General features: G+C 38.9%; 1 protein-coding gene and 1 long non-coding RNA gene across 5 annotated transcripts in view; one reads left to right on the top strand and one right to left on the bottom strand.

Annotated features, from left to right (window-relative positions):
* LOC122830364 (axin-1-like) overlaps positions 1–23,760 on the bottom strand; it is a 29,968-nt gene that overhangs the window by 5,295 nt on the left and 913 nt on the right. The window contains exons 2-14 of one of the 4 annotated variants that reach the window (XM_044115667.1): positions 18,128–18,257; positions 16,793–16,945; positions 10,888–11,569; positions 7,459–7,652; positions 5,851–5,991; positions 5,145–5,279; positions 4,924–5,020; positions 3,715–3,852; positions 2,684–3,074; positions 1,978–2,152; positions 1,708–1,893; positions 516–815; positions 281–430 (exon numbers count right to left, since the gene is read on the bottom strand). In XM_044115667.1, the coding sequence (XP_043971602.1) occupies positions 281–430; positions 516–815; positions 1,708–1,893; positions 1,978–2,152; positions 2,684–3,074; positions 3,715–3,852; positions 4,924–5,020; positions 5,145–5,279; positions 5,851–5,991; positions 7,459–7,652; positions 10,888–11,499 (2,519 nt within the window). In that variant the 5' untranslated portion in view covers positions 11,500–11,569; positions 16,793–16,945; positions 18,128–18,257. Of the gene's footprint in view, positions 1–280; positions 431–515; positions 816–1,707; positions 1,894–1,977; positions 2,153–2,683; positions 3,075–3,714; positions 3,853–4,923; positions 5,021–5,144; positions 5,280–5,850; positions 5,992–7,458; positions 7,653–10,887; positions 11,570–12,496; positions 12,745–13,737; positions 13,977–16,792; positions 16,946–18,127; positions 18,258–23,760 lie in introns of those variants that run through there. The other 3 variants (XM_044115669.1, XM_044115666.1, XM_044115668.1) reach the window with 3 other exon arrangements.
* LOC122830369 overlaps positions 13,214–23,760 on the top strand; it is a 30,515-nt gene continuing 19,968 nt past the window's right edge. Inside the window, exons 1-2 of the long non-coding RNA XR_006370513.1 lie at positions 13,214–13,692; positions 16,821–16,948. This is a non-coding gene — a long non-coding RNA (uncharacterized LOC122830369). The remainder of the gene's footprint in view (positions 13,693–16,820; positions 16,949–23,760) is intronic.

Below are 23,760 nucleotides of genomic sequence, written 5' to 3'. Positions count from 1 at the left end.
AGTCAATTTCTGAGAGAAATGTGCAAAACTGGGTTTTATTTAGGAATAGCAGCATAAAAAGTGCTGAATAAAAATACACCCCGCACATTTCAGACAGCTGAAGAACAATTTGAAAACTACCATATCCAGGGTTTCCCCCAGTATTCTAACCTGGCGGGCCACCAGGCTAAGCATTGCTTGTTACTGGTTTATGAAAACATCTTTAATAAATGAACAAAGTAATAAAGCTTCAGAAATACAAATACTTCTGAAGTGGAGTGTGTATGCTGCGTGTTCTCACCTGTAGTGGCCCTTTTTGGTAAGCAGCTCTTTAAACTGGCCCAGAGTCACCACGCGGCCCTTCACTGATGTCCGGTATGGGATGGGCTCTCCACAGAAGTAGTACGCCACGGTCATGTTCTCACACACCTGCCGCTTCCCAGACTTGTGTCTAACAGAAAGAGTGAGGGGACGACTTCGGTCAAACGCTTGAAATGATGGAAAACCTGAAGTGAAAGCAAAAACACGAGCCGTACTTCTGCTTCGCCTGCAGTAGAGCAGCCCTCCTCCGCTCCTCCTCCAGCCGCCGCCTCGCCTCCTCCAGCTGCGTGAGCGGGTTGGGGGCGGGGTTGGGTGGCATGGCCGGGTCCTGGATGAACGGGTGCGAAGGCTGGACCTGAGTGGACGACGAGCCGGGGATCGCCGCGGACACCGAGGAGGAGTTGTTGCGCAGCTGGGCGGAGACCCATGGGTGCACGGCTCCAGGTCGCTCCACGGAGGTCGGGCGCGGCGACTCGGTGCTGGTTCCCGTTCTCCTGGAGCTGCTGGTGCTGCCGCTGAGCATGAGGGAGAGGATGGAGAAACGGGTTCAGATCTTGCAGGGAGGTGAAGAGAGCTGAGTAAGATGGTAACTGGGGTGCATGTGGTTTATCCCACAGTAAAATTTAACAATGTCTCAAGGATTTTCAAGGTTTTTAAGATTACGGTTTTTTATCTTTTCCAGCACCACAATTGAGATAAAAACAAGAGAAATGAACTATAAAAAAAGACAGACAATTTTAGTTCACCACCTTATGACATCATTTTGTACTGTTATTAATAATGTATTAATTGATTGTATCATCTACAGCAGGGACAACTTAATGTACAAAATAAAGTGACAAAGCAGGAGTCACAGAAAATCCTCCAATTTCAATGTTATTTAACATCTATAATATAAAACCAACCCTAATTACACAAATTAGTAAGTGACTGAGCCATTAGAAATAATAAATATTCATTACATTAAAACAATCCAAATAAATAGTTTTGTGGTAAATTACCTTCCTCCCCAAATTAAATGTTCAGACCCAATTTACAAAGAAAGACCCAAAAATATCTCTAAAAATGTTTTTCTTAAGTTTTCTAGTGTTTAGTAAGTAGAAAGACTTTTGGACATTTTAATTGACCTAAAAAATGAGAAGTTTGGTCTGATTCAACTTCAGACAGTGAGGAAAAAAGTCTGTATTAGGTGTATAAAAATATCTGGTGTCAAGGCTTTTCAACAAACAATAGATTGCACTTACAAAAACACTTTTCAAAACTTTAAATTCAATTTCAAACATCTGTACAAACCTCCTAATAACTCAAGCACCACAGAAGAATGAATGTAAGGTCCTACCACACAGCAATAGAACATTAAAACTGACATGAAATAACAATCTATAGTAAATGCCAGATTTTCCTCACCCATGAGAACTCTTCCTTTGCCTGTCTCCATCCATCATCCATTGCAAAATCTTCTGGTTCCTCTCCAGATCTTCCACCTGAGTACCCGGATAGCCCTGGGTTTCCAGGCCACGCCCGCTCTCGTCACCTTTGCTCGACGTTTCCGTCTTCTTAAAGCCCCGCCGTGACATTGTGCTGCCTTTGCTACTGCAAAAACATATTAAGCCATTTGGAGGTCAACTGAACAAATAAAAGACAGTATTTTACTAGCGAGCAGACGTGCATACATACCCGTAGCCCATGCCCTCGAGGGTGCTGGCTCCAGCTCCGTCTGCGTAGTTTCTCCGGCCCGCGTACTGGTTGGCTTGGTCTCCATTCCACAGCAGGTTGGGCGGAGGCCGACCTCCCGTCTCCTCTTGTCCGTCTCTTCCTCTGTGGTGGTAAACCTGCTTATGGTGGTAAATGCCTGGAAATAAATGTGTATATGCTAAAATTAGCTAAAATGCTCAGGTTAGCTTAAATGTTGTCAGTAGCATTTGGGGTATCACTATTGTATGGATTTATATTGACTTATACCATTCAGTATGCTAAATGTAGCTTATGCATGAAAAATTAGCCAAGATGCATGTTTTAGCTGTAAGGCTAATGTTAGCCTGGGCTATTGCTAGCATACAGGGGAACAAGAATGTAAACGGTACTTGGCAGTATGTGGGTTATCATTAGCATGTTGATTAACAGTGACTTACTCCACTCAGTATGCAAATATTAGTGTGTGAGCTAAAAATAGACAAACTGCTAAGGTTAGCTTAAATGCTGTCAGTAGCAAGTGGGGTATCACTAGCATGTTGCAATGCACTGGGGTATCCAATGAACTTGATATAAATGTTAATTTTGAACTATAAACGCCTGAAGTAAATAGATAATCAAAGGAGACACAGAAGAGCAAGACTTCCTGCAGAACAAAATGGATAAAGTGTTGGAACCCTGAGTGGTTTACCTTTAGCCCCCACAGCTGGCAGACTCTGCCCCCCTCCTCTGTGTGAGGGGTAGTGAGGCGGCCCGATCCCGCCATCAGGTGAGCGCGACGATTTGGGCGGAGTGTGCCGCCCTCCGCCGCCTAAGCTGCTGTTTGTTGCCCCCGGCGACTGGCAGCCCGGCGTCTTCATCACCCGCTGCACATGTTCGTCCAAAATGGATTCGGGGTCGTCTTCGTGAGGGTCCTCCATGGCGACCAGGCCGCCGTACGTGGTGGCTGTTCCCGTGTTCGCAGTGGTCTCTGAATAACGGGCCCCGTACAGCGGTGGAAACGACGAGGGGAGGGGAAGTGGTATGCTGTGAGAAGACATGGAGGTCGTCATGGAGACATCGGCGTCGTCGCCCTCTTCTTCCTGTTGAGAACGGAGAGCAGGACTCAATATCTGGTCATATGTACATGAATGAATAGAAATGCACAACTTCACAAATCCTGACGTTTCCACGAGTCTTTATGCTCAAGAGCGATACTTAAAGTTTCCGATTCCCAGTCGAAAAGTTGCTTTACGTTTGTATTGTAGTTTCTCAACTATACCTCAAAACAGAATATGGTTCGCTTTGCTCTCAAATGATAATTTTTATACTTTATTTACTCAAGCAAAATGCAGACAAATTATGTTAATTTGTTATTAAACTTCATCCAAATTCTGTCCTGGATTTGAACAAAATCATTCAGAAGAAAAACCACAAAAACACATAAAAGGTCAAAAGTTTGATGTTTTGTCAAACTTGGATTGTAAAAAACAAATTCACAATTGGCATAAGATATGCACAGATCCCAAATAAATATCAATTTCAGTCCAGATAATGAAAAAAAGAAATCTAGATTTTTGATAGAAATTGTGACAATGTGCCTGATGGATAACACACATGATGCAACCTAGAGGAGAAACTCCAAGGTAAAACCCGTTTCTGGTAATTCTTGCAATTTTCCTAATGCAAGACCCAATGCATTCTTTCTCTAACCTGGTCAGCCTTTACAATCTGAACACTCACCAGTCGTACTCTCTTCAGCCTTTCTTCAAGCCTTTCCTGGGCCTCTCGTTCTTTGAGAACAGCCTCCAGCCTGTTGATGAGCTCCGCTGCAAACATCTCCGGCTTTACGTGGATGTCCTTTGGTACGCGACACGTGCGCTTCAAGAAAAACATACACACAGATCGCATTTTTAAAATTACATTCTGCTACCCGAGTAAGAATGTTAACAACGTGAAAAAAACAACATACCAGATGGTTTTTTTTTTTCCCCAGATCATCTAGATGACCATGTCCTTTCTAGAGGACATCATCTAGAAAGTTTATGAAAATTTCAACTGGTAAATTTAAGGGAGGTTTTCGGGTATATATTGTGATGTATACTCCCTTTCTGAATCAAATAAAAATGGACTTTTATTTGTGTCCAACAACTTTACATCAGAGTTGACAAAAATAAAAAATAAAATCATATTGCGAGTACCTCAAGGTTCCATCTTGGGGTTCTTCCTATTTAAAATCTACATGCTGCCATTTGCTCCACGTTATTACAGATAAGGTTACCATAGTTACACAGATGACGCATGACTCTACATTATTTTGACACCAGCTGACATTAGCTCCCTAAATCTCAGAGAAAAGACTTTAGTTTATAATTAAATGCAAGCTTTAGAACCAAAATTCATTAAAAGACCAGATGTTGTTGTTGTATCAACCTCCCAGAACACTCAGGTCTTCAGATTCAAGCAGAATCAGAGTCAGAGATGGAGAATTGGAAGTTTTTGTGTTCTTTTTTAATCAATAACAAGCTTCAGGAAAACTCCAAAAATGCTAAAACGCTGACTTTCTTGAATTTAAAAACTTTTGGTATTAGAAGGCTGGTTAATTAGAAAGTGTGTCTTTCTTGTAAGCAAAGGAAATGTGTTATTGCCTTCCATAGCAAGTAGACAGGAACATGTGGGGGAGGGGCAGCACTGCATTATTCCGTGATCGATACAGGCAAACAAAACTTAGTCACTGCATCACATTTAAGTGACGTAAAATAGTAGGAATGGTAGAAAAAAATACTCTTATCAGCTTTGAAATAATAACTGTATGCACTTGGATGCATATATTTGACCTGTATCTTCTCAGGATAAAGAAAATCCACAGAATTTACTCCTGAAGAGGATTTAAGTGTCTAATTTGCCACATATATTTACATTTCTAGCCAACAGACAAACAAAGACACTCACAGGTATATGAGGTAGGGCCACATGGCCATTGGCTTTGGCACTTTCATGCATCTCTTTCCGATGCTGCTTCCGATATCTGTATGGAGGAATACCATCTCTGGAACACGTACAAAAAAAACAGGAAAATATTAAACACGCAAACTTTACTCTCCTGAGCAAACGGGGTCTTAATGCCTTTAGATGGATAAAGGGTGTGAATGAAGTGGATATTAAATGCTTACACACTGCTGTCGGTCAAGGACATTGTATCTGCGTCGCTTGACATGCTCTGCTGCTCACTGTCGTTGGCGCTGGTTACTGGGGCCCGGGCGTAGCCCATGTTAGCGTAGTATGGGTTTACCGGCTCTCTCCAAGGTCTGAGGGACGACGGGAACAAAAATCAGGATGTTGGCATTAATGCAGAACTTTTATACAGATTAGAGATGCAGAATTGTTACTTTTATTTTAAAAAATGTAGAAAAAACATATGCTAAATATATGAGAAAGGAACCACATGGAGGGTGACTGACAGCAATAAGACCCGCCTCCTGGCTCTGATTGGTTGTTTCTAGTCAGCACTGGGATAAGGCAGAGGAGCTTGATTTCTTTGTTCACACATTTGTCTCATACCAAACCGTCACGATACAGTGACGGTTTCAACAAATGTAAAAAAATAAATAAATAAAAAAACATTTCTAAAAGTTACATACTGCAGCTTTAAAATACACATTACATTAGTCTGAGATTCGTTTAATTTGTTCACACTTCTTTAAGGGTTCAGTTTGACTTATTAAATGGATTATGTAAAATTACATAACAAGCATTTTCTTTAAGCTAAAGCAAAACAACAACTGCCTCAGCTTTGCCTGAATAACAAAACGGATTATGGCATCAAACTTTAAGCTACTGCTATTATACTCCTGCTAATTAGGTCACAGCAGCACACACCTGTACTCCCTGCTGTCCTGCCTCCTCCTGTTGGGTGAGGCTCTCTGCGGTGCCGTCTGCATCAGCAGGCTTTGGGTCAGCCTACTCACTGGTGTGTCGCCGCAATCTTCTTCATCTTTCTCTTCCTCTCGAACTCCACCTCTAAAACATAAAGGAAACGCGTTCAAACAGACAAACTTTCCCAAACTAGTAAAGTGTGTGTGTGTGTGTAAGTTTCAACTACAGTGCTAAATACAGATGTATCGGTACTTCTTGAAACATTATATCCACAAAGTTCAATATTGGGATTTTTTTAAAGGTTATTTGTGTTGCATGAAAACACAACGCTTCCGCTAACTGCTACGCTATTGATGCATGTGTGCTGTGCTATGCTAAGCGCTATTTTTAGCCAAAAATGGAAACTCATCCATAGTTGCCAACAGGCGTTGTTTACGTCTATTTTCAAAATGTTTACATAAATGTGTGATAATTTGTCAAGTTACAGATGCAGAGGGAGATTTATTTTGGCTAACGTTACATGTGCTAACTAATCATAGTGGCCACATAGCAAGGCATTAAGTAACAGTCGGTAAGTTGTGTGGAAAACAAACTGCAGCACCTACAGCAGGTGTGTCAAATGAAGATAAAAGCACAGCAACAGATTGAAGGCATGAGTTAAAATGTATTTATTTGTTATATATGTTTGTGTCTCTACTTAAATGAGATACTTGTAGTGAATATTTGAAGTTTTAAAATATTCATAGTAGTTAGTAAGATATAATCCCTCTGTCACACAGAAGAGTTGAAACTGAAATGAAGGTTTGGACCGTTTGTTTTTTCTGGATGGAGCCTATAGATAGATGATACATCTGATAGAATGTTCAATCATTTCACTGAACTCTGATTCAGAACCGAACAGCATTCTGGGAGATGTAGGCAGAAAAAGGCTTAACCTCTCATGAGGAGCTAAGCTGGGTTAGTGGCATCAACTAACTCCCTCTGTCTCTGGTTACCCAGCAACAAACTGTTGAGCACCTTGTGCACCAATAGTTTGAGGTTTTGCCTGAATTGCTTGAAAATAAAAAACAACAGCGTGGAGAAATGTCGTGTCACCAGTTTGACAGTATTCCAGATATTTAAACCTAAAATCTAATCAATAATTCTGGATATCAATTGATATGAAACGCTTGTATCAAACACTTGCTTTATTTAGCAAACTTAAATAAATTATATAAGAGCTCATTTGGGAGAAGCAAAGTTGACTTATCAGTAAAAGTCTCTGGATGGACGATGTTCTACTTATTAGAAAGCTTGATTATAAAAAATGTATACTTTGTATTGTCCTTAATATTTTCCATTGTGAGAACTTTATGTCTGTAATAATTTTACCCCGATTACAAATTTTTAAAAAATCTCCATCTGCATCAACGACCATTACTGGACGGGTCAAATTTCTAAAGTAGTACCTTGGCACGGTGGGGGAGATACATAAATGTGAACGCCACACTTTTCAGAAACGGCAGGAGATTTCACAAATCGTGCATCATTTTTGGAATATGCACTTTCAAAGAACCTGACGACAAAAGCCAAATGCTGAAGATTTGAACGGTGATGAAAAGTTTGTCTCACCTCCACTCCACATCCTCAGCTAGAGTCGGCAGATAGCCGGGCGGCGGCTTGGCCAGGCCCGATGAGGGACTCTGATCGCTGGGATTGGGCTTGGGGCTCTCTCCTCCCGTCCGGGTGTACTCCAGGTAAAGGTCAGATTTAAGGAACAGAGGGTAGGTGTTCTCCTCCATCATGGCCTGGATCTCTGTCTGGGCCTGGAAAAGAAGCTTGTTTTTTTTTGTAATCTAAGATTATGACTGATATTGTACTGTCTAAAATCGGTCCAGTCTTTCAAAGTTGCTCATATGAATCACGATCCAGCTGTCTAACACAAACAAAACTTGAATTTGTTCACAATTGTGTCTGTGATTAGGGAAAACAAGACAATGTTTTAGGATGTTTATGTAATAAGATTTATAATACAAATCAAAAGTCATGACTCATCTCACATTTTGGTATATTTTACTTTAGAAATATGAGTTTTCTCTAAGTTACTTCAAAGGTTTTGATTATTAATCATCTTGTCTTTCTCGCATATTGGCTTATTTTTATTCATTTTCAGTTCAGTACCCAATTACTGAGATCTCTGAGAAAGGATAAGTCAGTGTGTTCACATAGAACAGAAAATTAAATTAAATTGTTACGCAGTGTCTGTTTCTAGCAGAGCGCCACGACAACTTCCTTCTAATGGTTTTAAAAATTACTTGTTAGTCTCCCCATAGAGCTAAAATTAAAAACAAAAACTTGTCATATGATAAATAGCTACAGAACGATTCAGCTCTCTGTACTTTTGTTTTGTCTTTGCTTGTTGTGTTTGTTTTTTTTTTAAATCATTTTAGTACACATTTTACACAGTTAATTTACATTGATCATGATTAATTGAATATTGTCCACTAATTTAGTAATCGATTAATAGATAACTGGGGCATACAGACTGAAAAATTTATTCCATTTGTATTTCATAAAAAGGAATTGAATTATTTGTTTACTTTGACAAGCGTTTGACAAGCGCGCCATAACGAAAACTTCACAGCGTCCTGCTTTGCTTTCATCTGAAAGCAATCTCCCTATAAAAGGTTGCATCATTGATGACAAGCAAGGCGTTGCTATTTTACACACATCTGTAGTAAAGGAAAGAAAGCTGAAGTACATTTGATTTTTGCTCATTTTAGCATCTTAAAGGGCAGGTATTGTATAATTTCCAGCCACATAGTGTCACTTTATAACACAGTCAAGTAACTATGTTACCTTCAGTTGTTATAAAATACTGTCAAATATGACTTCAATTTTACTTTTAAAGAAAGTAAAATTTCAAATAAATTTACTTCTTTGAAAGTAAAATTTCAAAGAAGTAATTTATTACTTCTTTGTAATAATAGGGATTGAAATTGGGCCTCTGTCTCTTTAAGTAGCTCCTGCTCTTTCTGACACTCCGCCTTCAGGAGGTCATCACAACATGGCTCTTCTATTAACCCTTTAACGTTTTTACCAGCGCTGCAGAAAGAAATAGCTCCTATGATGAGCTTACTATATGCACTGTTCTACCAGGTGTAGAACTGTGCATATTAGCCAATTACTGCTGGCTAGTCTGAAGGAGCTGAGTGAGGGAGTTGCAGAGGAGGGGTGCTGTGAGAGGTGGAAGCTCGGAAACTGCAGCTCAGAGGAGCTTTGTCTTCGGAGGCGGAGCTAGGTCCACCAAGGTGTTTTGCACATGGAAACTAAAGGGTTTCTCAAACACGCATGAAAGAATCAAGGCAACACTCCATGTATGTTTTTGATTATGGAACAACATTATAACATGATGTAAAGATCAGAAGTATTGATTTTACATAATACTGGCCCTTTAAAAACAAAACATGTGCAACACCTACAAATGACAGGAAACAACTTGGTGTACCATTAGGTTCCACAGAAAAGCAGACATTTCTGGTGCTGAAAGTCCAGCCTTGTACACAGCTGTACAGATAAGCAACCGGGTTGGTAATTCAAGCACAACTCCAACACTTTAACTTGTGACCAAGATAATACAGAGATAAGATCATATCTAGAGGCCGACATCAAACCAGAGGCCCTTCAGGTGATTTCCATCCTTTGTAGTTAGGCTGAGCTTGAGATGAATGACTCTAAGATTATGAGGAGGAACGAAAGTTTCCCACTGACACACAGATCTGTGTTTTCTGGCACAAATCTGTGTGACAGAAAACACAGATTTGGTTGAACAAGAACAATACAAGACATTAATGTTTTTCTATTTTGTGAATGCAAGCACTAAAGATTATCTATTTAGTACAATACTTACTGGGATACTGAGATGTGCTAATACTTAGCTAATACCTGCATGTCTTTTTTATGTCAACTAATTTTACAATTAATCTGAAAATAAAGAAAAATGAATAATGATTTATGCTGGATTTTTTAATCCAGTCTAATGGCTTTTACTGGAGGCCTAAACCTAAAATAAGGTTAAATTAAAGCAGAAGAAATATATTTACACTATAAAATGTCAACACACATTATAAAAACTCTTATAGCTCTAAGCTAAAGTGTTCAGGATGTTTTAGATGAAAAATATGGTCAGAATGAAGTTAAAGACAAATTCACCAATCGTGCATGGGTCCAGATTCTCATTTGTTCAGAATGAAATGTAGCATAGAAATTTGACTGGCTTTATAACATAAATTCAGTAGTAATTTCAAACAAATTGTACATTTTTTTGTCCCTCCTCATGCACTGCACTTTTGTCAAAGCGACAAAATTTGCACAGCGTGGTCTTCCAAAACTTCTAAACAGTTGCACACCCCACCTAATTAGTCACTGAACCAGACACTTTATCCCCGAGTTTGTTTAGAAAGTGCAGAACAAAGCTGACCAATGAGAGGAGGGAAACTGTACTGACACACACACACACACACACCCACACACACACACAGGACCCCAGAAGCCTGAAGCGAGGGGACCCTCCCCTAGAGATACATCAATCCGATATTAATATCTATGTTGGTCCAGATATTGGAAAAAAAATCTATATCGTTATCAGTGACAATGTACCAAATCCAGAAGGGCAGATCTATTCAGTTTAACTCTATGTTTTGTGCTCTGAGCGAAGTCATGCTTTATTATTTATTTTACATTATATTTAGAGTTCCTATTTGCACTTTCTGAACAATTTGAAACAAAGTTTGCTGCAGTTTTTTTTTTTTTTTACTATTGCTTTTGTCAGTTTCTTTATTATTAATTTTTCAGTGGCTGTTTTACTTCAGTCTTTGCACTTTGTTCAGTGCAAAGACTGAATAAATTAAAGTTGTTGCTCGTGATACAAACTCCAGACATGTTTTTGTTTAGGGAATAACATTGTAAGATGATGTAAAGCTCAAAAAAGTTGATTTCACATTACACCGTCCCTTTAATTTTCTATAATAATACCCACAATGCATGCAGTGTTTTAATCACCTGTTCAAACATGGCGGGATCTAGATGTGGCTTTCCCACGCAGTCTCTGATGAAGCTCTTCGTGGCCGCTTTGATCGTCCTGGAGACGATGCCGGTCCCGTCCACTATGTACTTCCTGTAGATGACCTTGGCCAACTTGGCCCTCTTGTCCTGGCTGGTCTGCCGGAAGCCCGAGCACGCGAACCAGAAGTCGACCAGGTCTTCGCACCCTTCCTGACACAGGAAGCTCCGGAACAGGTTGGTGCCATCCTGGTCGTCCAGGAGCGAGTGAAGAGACTTGGCCCACTTCAGGTACGGCGGAGTCGGAGACGCCGAGCCCTCCGGCTCGTAGCCCAGGTCCAGGTCGGGCCGGCGTGGGGTTGCGGACGACGAGGAGGAGGGAGCGTGACTCGACGGGTCTCCCATTTTAGAAGAGGGATATCCCTGGGTTTGGGACAGGCCGCCCAAACGGCTGTTGCCCGACTGGACCGGCGGGTCCAGATCAGTGCCCTCCTCGCCGGGAACTGGAGGCCGGGGGGCATCTTCGGTGAAGTGCGTGGGGCCGTTCAGAGAGGCCACGACGCCTCCGCCGCCCCTGTACCCGACCCCATGTAAATCTCTGACAACGCTCATGTCTCTGGTTGCAGAAGAAGGAGGTCAGACCTTCCTCTGTAGCAGTGAGTTTGCTGGAAAACAATTCACCCTGGGAAGGAAAACGGAGACAGCTTTAGCAGAATGACTCGGCACAACAAACGTAAACTTGTGAAAATATAGGAATGACTAACTGATCTATCACAGCCCGCATGAGTCAGACCGCCTGTGTTAGAGAGGTTACTAACAGAGATCACACAGCTGCTGGATTTATTATTTTACAACCTGGCAGGGCCATTGTAGAAAAGACTTTTTATTAGCTAGAGCAGGTTGGATTCGTTTCCAATCCCCAAAACGAGACAAAAAACACAGATTTTCATTCGTAGTCTGCTTTTTCTTTTTCCCCTTCTTTCCATCTACAAAATAAAAACTTTCAAGTCTGATGGAAACATACTTTATTGTCCTGAAAGTGTGTAAAATTAATTTGAAAAGCGACAAAATAATCTGTAACTTTCAAAGTACACCAACTCAAGCTCCTTTTGACCCCAGTAAAATTTGGTTGTCATGTGAAAAGAAAACATGGCTACTCTGCCAGGTTTATATCGCTTTTAAAAACATGCAACACACTCAAATTTTATCCAAAAGCAGTATCATGCCAGTATCCAAGCAGCAAATAGTGACAAATAGTCTGATTTGAGTCTAACCTGTAAACCGATTGATGTTAATACACAAAACTCTTAGGTTTTAAATACAGATGCACTGATCAGGCTTTTACGGGCCTAAAACGACTATCTGTACGTAGTAAGCAATCTCCAAACATAACATATGACTTGCATAATGTAATGTATAAAATATATGATGGCATCTCTGGTTACACTGCGTGACGAGAGACAGCCGAATGCTAAATGTCTCCCTGTAATAACGAAAACAAATTATGAAATGATGCCAATATTTTTTTAAATATTTAATAAAGGGTCACCACTTTGCTTTAATTTCAAAGTAAACTGCAGAACATAAAACACAATTTTGAAAAACCCACAAGTCTTGCTCGTCAGCATCAAAGTGCTTCGGCTGCTGTTAGCGATCCCCTTGATTTGTGATTTTGAAACTGACACTGCATCATCCCCTTAAAAGCAACCTTTTTTATGTGCAGTAGTGGTTAGTGGTTTGGAGAGTTTTTGATGCTATAATGCAGGTTGAGCATATTCAGAACATAACCAACCTATTCTTTTCTACCATCATGTTAATGATGAAGTCAAATGTCTTTTTGTTTCATATTACATTCTACAAACTCTTACATTCTACCTTGACTTAATAAAATGACTATTGCAAGCTAATTATTTGACAAAAATTGAATTGAACGTTTCAGTTGTCCTATTTCCTCTACACATATGAACTTTGACAGAATTTCTAAGTTATTTTATTCCTCTTCAAATGAGAGGGTACAATTTGCCAAACAACTGGAGAAAAAAATGCTAACAGCTGCTTGTAGTGCTCTATCAAATACAACCATTTCTAGTGGCGGACAATTCTTTTCAAAATCTTATCAGACCTAGTTATAGAGTAGAAAAAAACTAACACTCAAAATTAGACTCAATACAAAACAGCAGCTTCAGGTCAAAAATGTTGCTCGGCTAATTCGTCCCATAAGCTAGCCAGCAACTATAAGTTCTGCGACTTGAAAGCAAAGCTCCCGAGGGACCAAATACAACTGAGAACAGTTTATGCAAATTTCAAAGCAGAGGTTTACTGCTAAGTTCTTGCTGTCTGTTTACCATTAAACTCGCCGAGCAGCGCTAAGAGCCGGTGTAGCTCACTCTTCGGAAAGTTAAACGTCATTTCTCAAACAATCAACTAGTGTTAAGAAGCTAAGACAGCTAGTTAGCCTCGTAGCAATGCCACCAGCGATGCCAGAGCTTTGAAGTGAGAATCTCATTCATGTTGGCCTGCAAAAGACGGTTGGGGGATGGGTACAGCAACAAACTCCACAGCCACACAAGACGGGCCTGCGTGCAACAACACTTTCAACACAAGCGTAATTTATACACTTAGAGAAAACTCCTGCGAAAGCAACACCAACTTTCCTAATGAATACGCCCGACATAAACCGGCTGATGTAACATCAAAAGAAACAAGAAAGCAACGGCACACTTTCCACTCCAGCAGCTGCAGCAGCAGCGGCGGCAGAAGCAGCTAGCTTCGCTTCTTAGCTAGTTTGTTAGCTTCCGAAGCTAGGTGAGTTAACGTCCCGTGTTTTCCCCTTAAAAGTGTCCGTCTTACCGTCTCTGAAAGCCCGTTCCCCGTGGTCCGCTGCATTGGGGATACTGGCGTGAACACGTTGCTCCAAAACGCGGCATATGGATCGATTTCAGTTAATAAAGCATTAACAAAAATATTCCGTCGCCTTGCCCTCAACTCCCCATGGTGGTTAGTTTCAGAGCAATAATACAGAGAGGGACGGAGTACGTGCGAGCACGCCAACTGTGAAGTACGTTCACAGGGACTGCAGGAAGCCGAGCGATGTCAAGAACTGAACCTGCAAACACTAGCAACTCTTTTATTAGGATTTTTTAAAAGTAAAAGTAACGACTTAAAACCGAGTTTTATAACTGTAAAACATACATACAGAGTAAGAAATCCCCTTCTTTATTGTGCTAATGTAACTCAATTGCACAGATCTGTCTAACTTTTACAGCATCCTACCCGTAAAATGTGCATTAAAAATAAATCTAAATAAAATTAAAAAGTAAATATACTTTGTTATAATTGTACTTTCTTTTACACTTTCCTTCAGAAATATTATGCTATAGCAACCATCGGTTTACATAATCTTGCAAAACAAAAACCCCACTACTGACAGGATAATTTTTCAGCAGGCAATTGTTGACGCTCTCCACAGGAAAACCTTCAGAAAAAAAAGAGCTATGTATTTAAAGATGGCTCTACTCAAATATTTGAAAGGTGCCATATGCAACATTTATTTTTTTAAAATAATTGTTTACATATCTGTTAAAACTGTGGCTATATTGTATAGTATGAGACACATATTCTGTGAAAAAACTCAAACTTCACTGTCTTCTCCCAGTGCTAACTGCAGAAATACACTACTCAGTAAGAAAAAGCCAATCAGAACCAAGAGGAGGGTCTTAAAGCTGTCAATCAATCCTGAGTGTGCACTACTCACACCCTCCAACAGGTTCTACTGATTCCTGACAGTAGAACCTGCCATGAATGCTTAAGCTAGTTAGCATAGCCATCAGCATCGGCTGACAATGAGCTTTTTCTCTGCCATTAGCACATTTAGCAGCATGTGCACAAGCATGACTAACAGCGCTAAGACCTCCTCCTGGCTCTGATTGGTTGTTTTTAACCAAGAGAGGTGGATTTCTGGAGACTTCAATAATAGCACTGAAGAGATGGAGGAGCTTCATTTAGTCACAGATTATCTATCTTGTACCAAACTGTTAGAACATAGTGACACTTTTAACAAATATGTAAAAAATATAATTTTCCTAATAAAAGTTGCATGCTGCACCTTTAAGTGAAGCTATTCCTCTCCACTGTCCCCCCATGCTTGCTTAGGATAATAAATCTGTTGGTTTTGCTCAATAGATGATATTTTACCAACTGGAATTGTCTGACCAAGGTCAGACAATAAAATAAAAATATGACTGTATTTTATGGATTCAGCTGCACTGTTTTTAAATTACTTTTGGATATGAATTTGTCTTTACTGACTTGACTTAAATACAATTCTACTGAACATTTGTTTTTTTTTTTAAAATACCTGGAGATTACATTTGTTTTGTACTTGTAAAATAAAATAAACTAAATGCATTAACCAAAAATATTTTTTTATATTTAAATATGTCCAGGCAGTTCTTTGAGTAAATTAAAAGTATATTTAGCATTGGTCAAACTGGATGACTAAATACACAACACGGTAATTGTCTTCTTCTTGTTTTATAAGTGGTGTCTTTTTTTAACCAAACGTCTCTGCTCTTTTAATATAGCATAAAAACATTGATACGATGTTTAAATAATTACAAATATTTATCTTCATTTGAGTGTTGATTAATAAAAGAATAAAAATGTAATCAAAAAATAAAACTCAGTCAGACTTTTCAATATTGTATCATAATAAGCAGCATTAAACAAATTACTCAGTGTGAGAATTCTAATATTTCCAAGATTATTAAAATTAAACCATGTTTTTCTTTAAGCCATCATTATATTGACATTTCCAGTGGTTTCAAATGTAATTACAGTTATTTATTTGAAATATATCATTACATAAGCACAACCTGGGCAGCAGGAGCTACAACAAGGTAATTAAAATGTTATTATGCACCACTGGTTATTCATATACCTGTACCACAGCTAGTTTCACCTGTTCTACATAAGGTCAGCAAAAATATAAAAAAACCCTTCTATGTTTTCTGTTTTATTAATATCCATACATCTTCTGTGGTGCATATCTCCAGCATTAATTGGGTCAGAGGTGGGGTACACCCCAGGCTGGTCGACATTCCATCACAGATGTTTTATAAACATAAAAGAAATAAATAATGCAAGAATTATACAATTGGACTTGGGTAACAATTCCTCAATAAAGGTTATATTTCTAGTCATAAAAATGTAAACTAAAAGTGTAGAATTTTTGTCATCCCACATAAGGGAAAATGGGGCGGAAGATAAATCGGCTTTGATAGTCACATAAACTTGGCATATACAGTAATGTGTCAGAAACATGTCAATGTGTATGTATTGACTGAATGGGATGAAATATGATTCTTTTTGAGAGGGAAAATATGATATCTGAATGATGAAATTGCAGATTGTTTCTTGCTGTGCAGAATGATGAAAGAGAATTACCTCGCCAGGTAAAAAACAATACATAGAAATATATAAAAATATGAAAGTTTTATTAGTGCCCATCATAAAAGGGAGTAATTAAGCTGATTTTATTGATGAGATCAGTTTTATTTATTTCACTTTTTTTATTATTATTTTGTATCACTGGAATAGAGATGTGCCCAACAGCGCCCCTATCGATTTGAACTTACAATTACATCAATTAGAGAAAGTGTAAGATTTGCGACGAAAGGGACTGACAAGTTATTACACGAATTAACTGGATACGACAGAAGCAAACACCGCTAGTAAAAAAAAAATAATAATAATAAAATTCTAAGTCGCTGTTTGTATAAAATGAAAGATAGAAATTAAAGAAGCAGAAGAGGCGCACAAGCGAGTACGCAGGTATGCTAAACATCACTCTGGCTGTAAATACGCGACATACCTGAAGCAAAACACATGCCAATGGTGACCTCACCTCTCAGCCTTGTTGTTCCTCTGAACAGATGGGAAGTCATTTAGGAGCCAATGTCCACACAGGCAGAGACGCTGGCAGGACCGAAAGAGCACGCCGCTGCCGCAGCTCGAACATCCTCCCTGTCACTCTCCTCCGCCGTCAGTCATCCAGGAGCTGGTAAGTGTGTGTGTTAGAGAGAGAGGGCGTGTGTGTGTGTGTGTGTGTGTTAGGAGGGAATGAGGGTGAGCATGGGGGAATGGGGGGGCAGAAAGAGATAACTCCTTAGAGTTTTGGTTTCTATTTTACGTCGCTTCGGTACATTTCTCACACGAATTTTAACATTTGGACAACCATTAGCATTTCTCGAAACAATTGGTTCAAACTGCTAATTGATAACCTGCAAAAACGTCACTTGCTCAAAATGGGTAGGTAATTCCTCGCAAGCAAGTATTCAAGTCAGTGGCTGTAATTAAAATGAAAAGTACTGATACCATTTTTATGAATAAGATACTCTAATAATGGCTTTGTCAAGCTTTAATGATAACATTTCAAATTCATTGAAAGGCTTTTTCTAAGCAAGATAGTCATGTCTCGGTGACGATACTGGACCATTTACAGTTAAGTAACACATCACTGCATTTAGTGAGGTAAAAGAACACGTTATGTGTCACATTTTTACTAGTAACTTCTAGTACACATAGTAGTTGTCCCTGTGAATGGATTCTCTCTCCTGGTTTCTCTCCAGATGTCCATGGGCCTTTGACTGCTTTCCAAATTAACACTCTATTTGAGGGCTCCTGAGAGCCTAACTGGACATCTGTAATAAAGCTACACACAGGTGGACTGAATGGTAATCAGGCCACTCCAGAGTACCATTGGCTGTAGTGGAATATCATTAAGGGGCTTCAGTGTAAATGGGGTATACAGATTCATGCTGCATTTTTCACAACTCATTGGAAAACCATATGTCACTTTTATTTCACTTCCCAATTATTCTTTAAAGGTGGGGTCTGTCTATTACAGAAGATACCACCGACACACATGGGAGTTTGTGGATGTAATGTGGCAAAACTTGGCAAACTTCAATTGGCTGTGAATACTTTTTTAAATTCTGTAGTTGTGCTCTCCTTGCAAAATCATCCAACAAAATGTAGCTTCAGAAAATAGATTTTTTTTTAAAAATGAGACCAACAGATCTGTTTAGAGTTTAATTATTTCTTGAGGTAGTTGAGGTCTGAAATACAGAAATATCTCCAAATTTACTGATTGGTTGAAAAATACAACTAGGTTCTGATTATTCTGATCAAAACATAATGCAGTCAAAACATTGACTGCAGATATTAAATAGTTTCTTACCATGTTTCCTGCCGGAGGCCGGCGTTCCCATGGAGAGGACGTCTGGGCCTGGTGGCTCAAGTGAGGTTCCAGCACCAGTCCTCATCTCTGACCAGTCACTGTCCGAGTGTTTACCCATGACTAACGGTCTCTGGAAAATATAATAAAAAGATGATAATTATTGATTAGATGGACTGACTAGAGTGTACCCTGCCTCTTGCCTCCTGAACCCTGGGTGGGTATGGGAGTACACTGAAAAAAGAAAACAGGTGATCCAATAAAAAAAAAAAAATAAGAGTTGTTACAAGTAATCAAATTAAGCTTATCCATGTAAATGTATTAAATATATTACGTTGCCATGTAAATAAATTAAGTCTCGATTACATGTAACAAATCAACTCAAGTTTTTTTTACAGTTGGAGCTCCATTCTCTGTTTTTTCAGTGCCCACAGAAACGTTTTTTTCTTTGAACAAATCTTGTAAAAATAACTCTCATTTGTTCCAACTAATTTTATTGGTCAAGCTGTAATTCTTATTTGAATAATTCTGAAATCCCAATAAAAACTTGATCAAAATTAATCAATATAGGCCATAACAAGCTAGAGTAACTTTTTAAAAGTTGGTTCAATTAAATAATTTTTTCCAGTATATATTCAATAGATGGATGGATGTATACAGCACTGATGACTTATTCAATTTGGAAATTCATGTGCACATATCCGTTGAATTAAACTGTGGCTTTCAGGTGCAAAAACCTCTGAATTAAGTAAGGGAATGCAGTAATTGTTATCTAAACAGATTTCTTCTGAGTGCATAAATATTAAATACAACACGTCTTGCTGTGGAACAATAAAATCCACTTCACCTTCGCCTGAAACATTTACGTTTCAGGTGAAAGTGTTTTCATCCAGATATCTAATTCTGGATGCCTGTTTTCATCCAGAATTCGATATTTGGTTGGCAGATTCCAAACCCAAACAAAACATGCCATATTATGGAAACACATTCACATTATTGTGGCTGCGTTCTCAGGCGTCAGTATGTACATATAGCCATAAACAATATGCATCGACAGCTTCCCGTACCAACAGGCTGGTGTTGTTTTGCGGTGGCTCCCCCAGAGACAATGAGGAGAGAGGAAGGGAGACAAAGAGAGAATACTGACGAAGATGAACTTGACCTTTACGATGTCTTGGTGAGGAGGGGTTGGGGCCATGTTGCTACCTATGAATCTATAATGAACCTGCGCTGTATATGTGTGGGTGTGTAAGAGAGAGTGTTGTAGAAGTCGGACGTAAAGAAAGGTCATTACACAAGAGTACACAGTACAATAACTTATCTATCTATCTATCTATCTATCTATCTATCTATCTATCTATCTATCTATCTATCTATCTATCTATCTATCTATCTATCTATCTATCTATCTATCTATCTATCTATCTATCTATCTATCTATCTATCTATCTATCTATCTATCTATCTATCTATCTATCTATCTATCTATCTATCTATCTATCTATCTATCTATCTATCTATCCATATTGTTTGTGTTGCTTTCTGTTGGTTCCATGACTGCTTTTAAACATGCAGTATGTAACTTTCTTTTTTTTTTTAAATGTATGTTTTTTTTTACATATTTGCTAAAATTATCATTATGTTATGACAGTATAATATAAGATGGATAATCTGGGAAAAATTTGAGCTCCTCTGCCTTCTCCCAATGTTCCTAGTACAAAGTGCAGAAATACACCACTCAGTTGGAAACAATTAATCAGAGCTAGGAGGAGGGTCTTAGCGCTGTTAATCAAACTCGTGCTCGCCTCCTCCCGTTTGCTCTGTGCTACGCTACAGCTGCTTAATCACAACATAGCCTGCCAAGAATGCTAAAGCTATTTAGCAATGACAGCAGATAAATGGTTTTGTGGAACTGTAAGTTGTTTTTCCACCATACAGGAGTTTTACAGACAGCGCTAAGACCCTCCCCCTGGCTCTGATTGGTTGTGTTTGACCAGGAGCTGTACATTTATGCAGACCACAATAGCACCACTGGGGGGAGGTGGAAGAACTCCTTCTTTTCACAGATTATCTGTCTCATGTTGCTCTGCCACAGTACAGTGATTGTTTTAACAATTATAGAATATATATGTAATATATACATGGTGCAGCTTTAAGCAGATTTTGAGTTTCTTGGATTATGCTCAAATATTTCCATTTTATGATACCCCATTAACACAGCTGTGTGAAAGCCTTAGTTGCTAGTCAATTACCTCAATGTAGACTTTTTACACAGTTTTACACAATTAGCTTTGCAAAATAGATGCTAAAAATCACATTATTTAACTATAACTAAGGGTTTCTAAAACGTTTATTGATGTTTGCATTACAAAAAGTGTATTCTGGGTAACATTTTGGACTTTTAGGTGTACTGTTAGCAGCTTTCCCGATTACTAACTTTTCACCAAACCTATTACAGATTGTTATTGTTATTAATGTCTCAAGATGCGTGGAGAAATGTTCTAAAAATAAACTTACAAAAATAGGAATCTGTTGAACAGAATGTGGTTACAGGACATGAAAACCAGATGTGATTCTGAGCTTGAAACAAAAACAGAATCCAACCGGGCGTGATTGACACTGACGGGCTTAAATAATGGGAACAACATGTGAGACTAGACGATAATCAAACAAGACACAGGTGGATCAAATGAAGCAAACAAACAGGCAGATAACACAGAATGACATGGCAGGAAACAACAAAGACAAAACCTGAAACATCATTATCCTGCAAACAGGATAATGACAACTATCTATATGAGCTGCTGTCATTGAAAAGGTGCACATGGTTTGCAAGTATGCAAGAGCTGCTTACCTTGGTATACCAAGATATAATACAGAAATCTTCTGGCATATAGCTTCTGTGATCTAATAAGATGCCAGAGACAGTTCAAGAGTTACTGAAATATCCTTCAGTTTATATAGTAGCTTCTCTTTAGTTCGCTCAGCTGTTTGAAAAAAGGAGTATCACCCATTTACTTTGGTCACAAGTAATGCAAATTCAGATTTTAGATATGGTATGGAAACTAAAAGAGTGGCACCGCTCCCCTCTTTTCGATCACTTTTAATAGATATTGATCACTGCAGAACTAGAACTTGGCAAAGAGTTTCACTTAAAGATTATTTGACCCCGTTGTCCAAAGATGTGGCCCTGTATCAAACTCACATATTTATACTTGCTCTTTTATTTGCTTTTTTGCACATTTGTTTTGTTGAGAAAATAGATGTCTAAAGAGAAGAGAGTTAGCAATACAGTACGCCCTTTAGCTGTTACTGGTCCTATGCTACAGGTGTCATCGTTGAAGTGTTGAAAATAGAGAATAAGAAGCAATATAAAAATTATTTTTAGTAAACAGGTTATTTATTGGGGGATTTTGCCTCTTTCAACCAAATTATACAAGGAAAATAAATTCAGACATTTGGTCATTTCAATGCAAATGGAGGAATTAATCTGTATAAGTAAGTCTTATTTTAATGTGGTTTATACCATGTGGCACATAAAGCTGCTGTCACAGTAATTAATTTTGCTGGACGATAAATAGTCCCAGAAGTTATTGTGCTAAATGATAATGTTGCTTGGCGACCATTTTCAAGTAATAAAATGGAGACGGGACAATAATGCAAGAGCACATTCTCAAAAATCAATAAACTTTAAATTCAGATCAACATTTAACAGTGCAACTGGAAGAAATTTTAAATATGCAAAATAAACAGACACAACAAATAAAATGAATTATGAAGTCTCTGTAAAAAAAAAAACAACTAAAAAAAAACTGTCCTTCACAAAAAATAACTAGTTTAGACCAAAGCGCCAGAGTAACTTTTGTTACCCAGCTTCGGGTAGAAAGAGAGTGTCATAAAATGCACTAAGAGGTGGTGAGGAAGATGCTGTGGACCCAGGTTGAAATTAAGAAAATGATGATTTGATGAAAAAAAGCACAATAATCCAGGCAGTACTAATGGCTCAGAACTGGTAGCAACTGGAAAAAACATCTGATGACGGCAGACAAAACAACAGACTAGATAAGACGGTACCATAGACGAGAACCCGACAAGGAACAAGGAACACAGGGAGACAATCAGGGGAAACAAGGAACAGGAGTAGCCAATCAAGGGGTAGACAGGACAATTCACACAGAAATCAAAATAAACAGAAAAAAACAAATCCTTACAGAGAGGGAGAGAAACGAGAAAAATGATAAATCATGCAAATGGAAATGATCGAGTTTGTTTTCATTTATTGTACAAGTAATTATTGCAACAGGTCTAGTGGCATATTATATATGGTATTGCAGAACTAATAAACAAGCAGTAATGGTGCGTTGCTGAGTGGTGACGGTGCAACCGGAGCGCTGAACGGCTGATTGATGAGTCAGCTTCCAGTCACTCTTGAGCTGCTGCTAAAGGAGCCGTAGAAATAACTTTATACATACTTTAAACATACTATATATATAAATATATGAACCAATTAGATCATTTCTTAAAATACAGAGTAATATTCTGTTTTTTTCTTCTTTTTGTCAGTCTGCTGGTTTAGCTCAGGGGTCTCTTTGTTCCAGCTGCCACAGCAAATTTGGGCGTCTGTACGGAGGCCTGTCAGAAACAGGCTTATCTCTTTTGGGGCCTCTCGACACAAAGACCCATTTAGATGCTCAGGGAGAGTGAAATCTTCATTATATACTTACTGAAGTGGAAGCCGATTCCTGCTATTTAATAGACATTAATTGGACACGTGTTTATAATTTGGTTAGGTGTCCACTCTCTACCTAAAATAGGTGTGCAGTGGACCTTATGGATAATGCAAGTTAGTGTAGGGTAGTATTGATATTTTCACTCGCTTCTTCTCAATCCTTTAATATAAAGACATAACCTGGCACTTACTTTTGTTTCTTGTAGTTTATCTTTCCTCAAAACCGATCTTGTCTTAATTTCCTTTCCCTAAATACTCTAATTAAGTTGTACAAGTGGACTGGAATTAAACTTTCCATCCATCCATTTATTCTCCTGTCCATCTACCCATCTGCTCGTCTTTCCTCTCCATGCCTGTAGTTAGAGTGTCAGCATATGAAGGCGTCCTGCTGATGTGTATTGTGATTGGGCTGAATACTCCAGCTAACCAATATGGCCCGCACCAATACTGGATTAGCCACAGTGGATTAGCTGGGTGCCCTCCTGCTGCTTATTCAAATATTGTTTCACGTATTGTCATCATTGGGGCAAAGCTCTGGCCCAAGAGTCCGCTAGCTACCCAATATTCTCAAAGAAAAATCTTCCATGCCTTCCATTTCATCACAAAAGCGTCTGGTTTCATCTTTTGGCCAACCTCGCTTCGGGGCCGCGGAGCTATTGCTGGAATCGTAGGAGAGTTTCGGAGACGGCATCTCTCGCCTCGGTCAGCGCAGGGGGAAAAAAAAAAACAAGACGAGGAGAAAGCGATGGAAGGCAAACCCAAACCGAGGCCAAAAAACAAGCTTGAAAGCGTGCCTTGATCTTTGATACATAGTGTTATTTCTTTTTTTTTCTTCCCACTCTCTCTCCCTTTCTTCCTTTCTCCCTCGCACATACACTTGGGAGTCAAGGCAATTGATGTGCTGCCT

This window comes from Gambusia affinis, linkage group LG04 (genome assembly GCF_019740435.1).
Source record: "Gambusia affinis linkage group LG04, SWU_Gaff_1.0, whole genome shotgun sequence".
In the NCBI taxonomy this organism is placed as follows: Eukaryota; Metazoa; Chordata; class Actinopteri; order Cyprinodontiformes; family Poeciliidae; genus Gambusia; species Gambusia affinis.
Note: the sequence above shows the minus strand (reverse complement) of the source record. Positions and strands in the feature narration are given on the sequence as shown.